General features: G+C 38.8%; 1 protein-coding gene across 1 annotated transcript; it reads right to left on the reverse strand.

Moving 5' to 3' along the window:
• Positions 1-632: 632 nt before the first annotated feature.
• On the reverse strand, positions 633-7,409 carry LOC116206093 (protein STRUBBELIG-RECEPTOR FAMILY 3-like). Its single transcript, XM_031538858.1, has 15 exons — positions 7,010-7,409; positions 6,184-6,313; positions 6,034-6,102; positions 5,556-5,621; positions 5,338-5,409; positions 5,178-5,249; positions 5,026-5,091; positions 4,875-4,940; positions 4,063-4,427; positions 3,293-3,657; positions 2,396-2,667; positions 1,962-2,094; positions 1,642-1,778; positions 1,177-1,333; positions 633-1,096 (listed from the first exon to the last, which is right to left on the reverse strand). Exons 1-15 carry the CDS (start codon positions 7,107-7,109, stop codon positions 1,034-1,036), a joined length of 2,133 nt encoding a protein of 710 aa, XP_031394718.1. The 5' UTR covers positions 7,110-7,409; the 3' UTR covers positions 633-1,033.
• Positions 7,410-8,474: the final 1,065 nt, after the last annotated feature.

Genomic DNA, 8,474 nt, shown 5'->3' on the forward strand with positions numbered 1-8,474 from the left:
AGGAAGAAATGATCTTTCAAAAGAGAAATAAGACGAGGAAGAAACAAATCATAGGATGTTTCCATGGACGGTCTGCATCTGAAGGCATGTGCATGGAACATGGAGATTCCTTGTCACGGGCTTAAAGAAAGCAAGCCTCTTCTCTACTGCACTCCAAAGTCTCTTTCAAAACCTTTGAACGAAAGATAATTTCACATCCGATCCCCATGGATTTTCCGGATCCAATATCCCATCTTCCGTAAATAACCCGTCAATCCCATCCATCGAACTGTAGAGACTGGATAGCTGAATTTAGTTCCCCGACGAACACTGAGAACATTTTTTTTTTCCATGTTTTCTCCGACCATCTGCCTATGTCTCCTGATGGGCCAACGGGGAGAAAAAGAAAAATCATGACTTACCAACAAGTATGAGTGACAGCCATGAAACCAGTGTTTAGTTCTTTGTGGGCATCTCAGCATGCTTTCCATCATCAGGCAAAAGAGATGTCTAACGCACAATCAATAGAACCTTAATAGACACCTTTACAGATGTTCGGTACACTCGGATTTAGATATTCCACCAACCTAATAATGCGATCGGTGACGGAACCATAGAGTTGGGACTGGGATCGTAATGGGAAATAGTCGAGCTGAATCAAGTCAGTACAGCAATGTTCGAGTTTAAACTTAAGAAAACTGTCATTACGTAAACCTACAAGAATGAATCAAAACAAGAAAAAGTATGGAAACGCACACACAGATCAAAACAATTTCTTGACCCGAGCAAATATATTCACAAGAAACAATGACAAGCTAATTATACAAACCAGTTATCAGTTTTCTATTTCAGGGCATTAAGAATACTAAGATAAATATATATATATATTTATACAAATATGTTGGATGATGCCAAACCTGTGGATTTTTGGGAAAATTTGGTTCGACAAACTCTCGGTTCCTCTGGAACTCTAAGCAATTTTAAAGAGATAAGTCGAGAGACTTCTGCATCATCAAGTTCCGATTTCCACCTTGATCTATCAAACTTGTTCTTTCTAAACCACTTGCATCAGGTCCTGGACGACCTCAGACATTAACGGCCGAAACTCTGGTTCCCCCTGGAGAAGAAAAAGGAGATAAATTATAAGGTTGAACGTTCATGAACCTAGACTGCTTGTTTGCAGAACAGAAAATTCACCTGTATGCATCTAGAGATTATGTCGGCGAAACGTGACAAAGATTTGATGGGATAGAAGCCGTTCAACAAGGGATCAACCATCTTTGACAAGGCATCTATATCATGAAGACAAGATATTGCCCATCTAGCCAAATATTGTGTTCCTCGAGGCCGTGCTCTACCAATTTCCAAAAAAAATAAAGGTACAAAGAGAGACAGAGAGAGCTTCAGAACACATAGTAATACAAATCAATTTCTTCGAACTAAGGGATGGCAACTTAGAGGATCAGCAAAGATTTAATCTCGTGGCATTATCAAAAAACATTCCGACAGTGATTAAAAAAGAAAATTTAGTCTGCCTTGGAAGGCAGAAACTGGCAACCACAAAACTCCATTACAGAAGCAAATTTTGTATAATGCTCACATTTGTTTCCTTGACGGGAAAAATGAGTCGATAAAAATATATAAAGGAATGCATTTTGCTACCTCTCGTAAGGCCGCCTCCCAGTGAGAAGTTCTAACATCACGACTCCAAAGCTGTAGACATCACTCTGCCATGTGTATGCACCAGACTCCACTTCCGGCGCAGCATAGCCATTGGCAGCAAGGAAAAGATCCGATGACTGAAACAAAATTTGAAAACCGAAGTACCCATAAAGAGTCAATAAGTCAAAACTCCCAGACATACCGTAGCAAATCAACTGTTTCAACATTGTGGAGGTCATACTAGAGACAAGCTTTTGCAGGCAGATTACGCCCTTCTGCCATTAAGAACCAACAAAATCGTGGAGTCCTGACCAAATTACCTGACTTGAAGAGATGAATAGAGGTGCCAACCCACAATCAGAGACCTGAACTTCAAGCTCATCATTTAGGAGGACATTTGCAGACTTGAAATTCCGGTGCACGATTGGTGGCTGACAGGTCTCATGCAGGTACCTATGCCAAGAATTGAATTAGAACTGATAAAGACATGCATACGTAGAAGGCCGACTTGTTTCGCAGCAAGCTCTTGAGAAATTTTCTTCTTCCTGGCTCTCGCTTATTTCACAAATCATATTCAAATGGTTCATTGCCAGAAGACTGTTTTCTTAATGTATCATAGAATGGTGATCTGTGCACACCATATATCACCGGAAAGCTACATTATAGAAAATAAATTTTTCAAGAAAAAAAAAAAGAGATATTTGATAAATCTATTCCTCCAACCAAAAGAATTATTAGCTTGGGCATGACTTACTCCAAGGCTCTTGCAGCTCCTAGTGCAATTCGAATGCGCAGTTCCCATGAAAGTTTCCTGTGCATTTGTCCATCAATATGCAGTGCATCGTGAAGAGTCCCATTTTGGCAGAAATTGTAGATGAGTAGCCTTTGCCCATGCTCACAACAGTATCCCACTAGCTCTACAATATTTTGGTGCTGGATCATAGAGATACTAGACACAAGTCCTCGGAATTCCTCTTCACTTTGCCGCCAAGAAGCTGCGGTCTCTAGCTTTTTGATTGCCAATAGCTACAAGTAGTAAAACTTAATTTTAGATACTAAAATGTAAGATCACTGGCGGAAAAATAACACACAGATACAAGTAAAGAAAGAGGATGAGAAAGAAACAGAAAATGGGGCAGTTCAAACATATACATTGAATTTTAAAATAGTAGCATCCAGGACCGAATCAAATTAATACTGCCAGAACAGTCAATGAAGGACCTATTGCAATCAAGAATGTCATCAGCCAGATCTACTTGAGTAATTCCTAGATCCGCCATAGACAAATTTTTAGACAGAGGGAGAGATGCCTAATATAAGCAGTTGAGCTGAAGTATGATAGCTAAGTCTAACAATCTTTACAGCAATGGCCTTTCAGAATATCTGTTTTTTTTTTTTTGGATAAGTGAAATCTCACTCCCAACGTGTAATAGTCCATGAGAGTCGGGGAAAGAAAGAGTCTAACAAAACAAAATTATAGCTCCCAAACAAAGAATGGCGACTTAGACACTTAACAAATCCTTGCACCAACGTGGAGACTTGATAGAATTTTCACTATCAATAACTGTTGTCATGAATAGTGACTACATAGGTTAAATAGCAGCACTGGGAATTTTCATTTAAAGCAAGTTAAAGAAATGTAAAGGCACACCTTTCCGTTGGGAAGTTCGCCCCGGTAAACACTGCCAAGCGTGCCTTCTCCGATAAAATTTACTTGGGAAAAACTGTTTGTGACAAGCTGAAGGGACGCGATATCATAACGAGCTACAGTATTTGCGGGGTCCACTCTCTCAGCAGGATGTGTTCTCGAGGTTGATCCCCCAGAAGCAAGTGGGATGGTGGTAACTTTCTCAGCAGGAAGGCCAAGACGACAAGGACGAGGAGGATTTGCAGTTGAACCAAGGCCCATTCTATTTTTGTCTAACTTCAGTCGATCTGGTTTATGATCTGAGGCGCTTCTCTGATGATCGATCCTGTCTCGTGATCTAGTGACCCCAATTAGCTCTCTTGGACCAGCTGAAGAAAGTAAAAGAAGTCCTCTAAGATGGCATAAATTTACAAAAGCAGAATATGTTAGAACAAAAAAAATGAGAGAAATTGTATGAGACCTTGATACAATGTCAAGCTTATCATTTGTGCCAAGTGTGTGTAACATACATGCTTGAAACTCTATTCTATGACTTGACGAACCACAGTCTGCTGATCAGGTGATTAAAGGTGCAAATCTTGGGGCGTAACAAAGCAACTCAGATTCAACTCTTAGCACCCTTTCTTAGTCTCTTATGACCACCCAAATCAGCTTTTACAAAATGCACAAAATTTAACTACATTTAGTGGATTTGCAGGGTGATCTCGGCTCAGGTTGGCTCACCATAACAAAGACAAGAAATATTTAATGAATAAGAATGAATAATTTTTCACCTTTCTCCACATGATTATTAGGCCGCGGCAGGGACTCGCTGTATATCGGACTCCCATCATGCCTCTTGGAACTTTTACTAGCCTTGTCCTCTTTGGTGCATCTCCGCATACCAAGACACAGCCCACCAATAAGGATTAGTGCCAGAGCCCCTAATCCAGCTATCACAAGTACCATTTTAGAACTCATACTTCCGCCAGAACTGGGGGAATCAGGCGTCCCTGGAAATGGTCCACCAGCCTGCTTCCAAGGAAAAGCTGCGGGTGAAGGTGGCGCAGCTCTAGATGGAGAAGGTCCATCTGCTACGACTGGAGAAGGGGCGGGTGGTGATGGGAGCACGCTTGTGTTAAATGGATTTCCGTCTTTCCTGCATGATATATGCTACTTAACTAAAAGAAGCAAGATACTAGAATTATATAGCGTCGTGCATGAGATCGGAAGAAAATAACATATTTTTCTGGTATTAACATGAATAGGTGTGGCATAAGAGCTTGGTGTGAAGCAATCAATGACAATTTTCCCCCAGTTGTAGAGAAAATGTGTCGATCATCTTGGAAAAAGAATCACACTTCAGAATGCTCTTTGAAGTAATTGTTCATACAAACCAGACAATTAACCCCAAATCATATGCTTAGAAACCTTATACAACCTTTCAAAAAAGCAAATAAAATTTTCCATCCACTAAGCAGATCAGCACCTTTCACGCAAATATAAAACAATATAAATGAGATAAGCTTCTATATTTCTGGCAAGAATATGGAAGAACAAAATTGCAAGTTCAGGGAGGAAGAAAAGCCAATGATAGAACACTCACTTGAAGTTCGGGACTGTCAGTAACTTTTCAGGTATGGGCCCGGAGAATAAGTTCTTCTCTATGTTCCTGTCATAGAGGATATTTCCATCATTAAAATAAAAAATGCAGTTTTCCATTAAAGAGTAAGTATGAAAGATAGCTCGGACAGTACAGATCAGTGAAAGGCAGATCCTTGATGACATCAAGCAACCCAGTAAGTTTATTGTTCTGCATGTGCCTGCAAAGGAAAGAATGGTATTAGCACATACAAGATCAAACACGTATAATCAGAATTGTGAACTAATAATAAAGAAAGATACCCACAGTATGTTAAGAGATGATAAGTCTCCAAAAGACTGAGGCAATGGGCCAGTCAAATTGTTATCAGACAGATCCCTTCAAGCAAACATAGCATTAGGCCAGATAGCTTTGATTATCTTTCAACTTGAAGAAATTCAGTATATGAATAGATTAGAATTCTTACAGATCTATCAATGTTGACAATGGTTGAAATGCATCGGGAATGACTCCAGTTATACTGTTATTGCCCAATGACCTAAAGGCATGGCCCAAAAAAAAAAACCTGACTAATTCATGCTAAAATTACTGAAGATGCTCTGGTGAAAACTTATTAACTATAAGAAATCGACAGCAGAGAATCTGCTGAAATATAAGGAGGATAACACTCGTACAAAACCATACAATTGCGTGAGACTATGAGGCAAGCTGGACGGGATGCTCCCACCAATATGGTTGTTGCTAAGATCACTGCCATGATAAAAGAAAAATAATTAGAAGCCTGGAGGACCAACAATTTAACCGATATATAGGAAACTGAAAAATCCTTGCCAAGATCAAGTCCTCTCAAGAAAAGGTTCCTCTAGACAAAGCCAATCACGATTCTTGTATAATGTGGGTGCTATGATTCACCAGGTCCACTTTTGCAATCCTCCCTAAATTTGACAATCTCGACTTTCTCCCCATCTTACACACTGTTCTATGACTTAGATCCAATATTCTCCCTTACGCATCTGATGCAAATTTCCATATGATAATTGAAACCTCAGTCTTTCTTTCTCGCTGTAATCCAGTAGGGATTAATAATCACTATTTCAATTTAGTAGAACCCAAAAAAATGAAGACTTTGAAGAAGTCGGGATAACATAATAAGGCAACTTACATGGATACGATTGATGGGAAATCCCAAGTGGTGCCAAGCTCCCCTCCCAAGTTTGCATTAGTAAGGTTTCTGCCAGCTCAACTAGCTCAGAAACTCAACTCAGGAAATTTATCTGAACAAACCCGAAAAGACAACAAACATAAGACTTACAGTGCTGTGATGTTTGAGAAGACACATTCCACACCTTGCCAAAGGTCTCCACACGGGTCTCCTCCAACCAGAAGCCACCCTCGCAGTGGCGGGTACCCAAGTGAGACAAACAAGTTGTTCAACGCAGTTACTGGACAAAAGAAAAACAAATATTGGATAACAAGATGCAATGATGCAAAGTCAGCAAGTTCATTAGATTAGAATCAAAGAGCAATGTGATTAGTTGAAATTGCAAATTCATGACCAGGACGAACATTAACTCCAGAGAATTCAGACACAGCACTAGACACATCCAAATAACACTAGCAACTCTCTCATCTCCGTCAACGGTTTATACTGACACAAGTGAGATACTACATGTGGCTATTGATGCCGATGAGCCAAGAGGTTATACTTGGCAAATAATAAGGAATCTCGAGAGCAAATACTTGGGTAGTATCCGTAGTGGAAATCTTCCTGCTTGACCTTCTTGTTCTCCAATATTCAGAAAATAAGAAAAAACTCTGCCAACATATTCATTGAACGAAATAGCTGCTACCCAATACCTTTTTCTTCGACCCGAAGAAGAGAAACTTTATAAAAGATCGACAAAGCTGAGACATAGTGAGAGTAACACCAAACAAGAACACGAAAAACAGGACCCAGAACATGTTTGTCACTCAAAGAAAAAAACTTTCGACAATCTCTGGCCCTTTCACCGTCTCCTTCCAAATTCAAGAACCAAACAGGGCATTAGAGCGACAATGGGGCTCTGATAAGTCCGCCAACAATGAACAAGCAAGAGTTAAAGACTACGAGTGAGAGAGAGAGAGAGAGGGTCACTTGCCATCCCGCAGGTTAGTGAGTCCAGCACAGAACGGTGCCGTCAAGATGAAGAACAGAGCCACCAGCGGCCGCAAGCTCACCACTCCCTTCACAGAACCCATCACCCTGAAACTCCAAAAAGCCCAACTTTCGCCTGTTTTCGTAATCTTTTACAGCAAAACACCATATGCAGTCGGGACCAGTAAATATGAAGAAAGTATCAGAAGAGTGAAGTAAGAGAGGGCAGAAGGGTCAGTGTGAAGCTGTTGAGGAGACCAAAAGGAGTCAAAATTAAAAAATAAACAACCAAAAATAAATTCGTTGGCTTCAATCAACTGAGGAGAGAGATTTTTGAGAACAACGTTTGATGGGGAAAGAAAATCAGATGGAAATTAATTTGGATTCTCTCGTCATCTTTTTGTTTATTTATTTAATTTAATTTGGGGAGGACAATGTTGCACTTCACTTGACTGAGTGACAAAGGTTGTTTCTTTTCCTTCATGTTGATCTTTGATCCTCACCCGCTCTCCTCCTTAAAAGCAGAAACAGTGGGGACAGTAGCATCATCTGTCTTTTTAAAGTTGACACTTCTTTAATTTAATAATAATAATAATAATCAATCTATCGGAGCAAAAAAAAAATCCTACTTTAGTTTAAGTGGTTAGACGTATTTTTTTAAAATAAAATTTAAATGAGTCTTGTTAATAAAAAAATTCACATTAAGGGGATTTTATTTTCTAATTAATCGACCTGATTCGAATATAATTAATTGATATCTATTGAAATTTAGAATAAAAATATGCACGATGAAAAAAAAAGCATTTTCTTTCTTTTATCTCCTTCTTTTGGACTGGTCCTCTTTTTTATTTTGTATATATGTTTTTTTTTATTTCGTGTAAGTATATATTGTTTGTCCTCTAGGGAACTACTTGATAGCCCCTAAAATATGATAGGAAAGTTAGTTTATATTATGATAATTTGCTCTATTAAGTGAAGCCTCTTTTCATTGGAGCAAATTTCTCCCCGAGGGAATGCCAACATAATCTCATTATTTGGCTGGACAAAATGGCTCAACCCAATTAGCTAGAACATCGATTTTTTTTCCTTTACAAATGATACTCATGCTTAGTACATGAAAATAAAATAAAAAAAGTAAATAAATAAATATAGGAAGTCTCACTGATAAAATCGAACTCAAATCCTTTGAATTATAAAGTGAAGATTTATGTTACTGTACCACACCTCCTCTTAAAAGCCAACTTTAAATTTTAGGGGCCGTTTGGGTGGATGTAATTTTCGGATTTCCCTATGAGAATTCGAAGATTACGACCTATTTTACGTCGTTTGGACGTAAAGTAATTCCCCGTAATCACTTTCCTATGTTAAGATATTATTGGTGCGATTAAAAAAACTTTTACAGTCGAAATATTTGATATTCTTCGATTACGACCGTTGATCATATATCTTATATCTATAAAAATAAATCA

The sequence above is a fragment of the Punica granatum genome, chromosome 4 (assembly GCF_007655135.1).
Source record: "Punica granatum isolate Tunisia-2019 chromosome 4, ASM765513v2, whole genome shotgun sequence".
NCBI lineage: Eukaryota > Viridiplantae > Streptophyta > Magnoliopsida > Myrtales > Lythraceae > Punica > Punica granatum.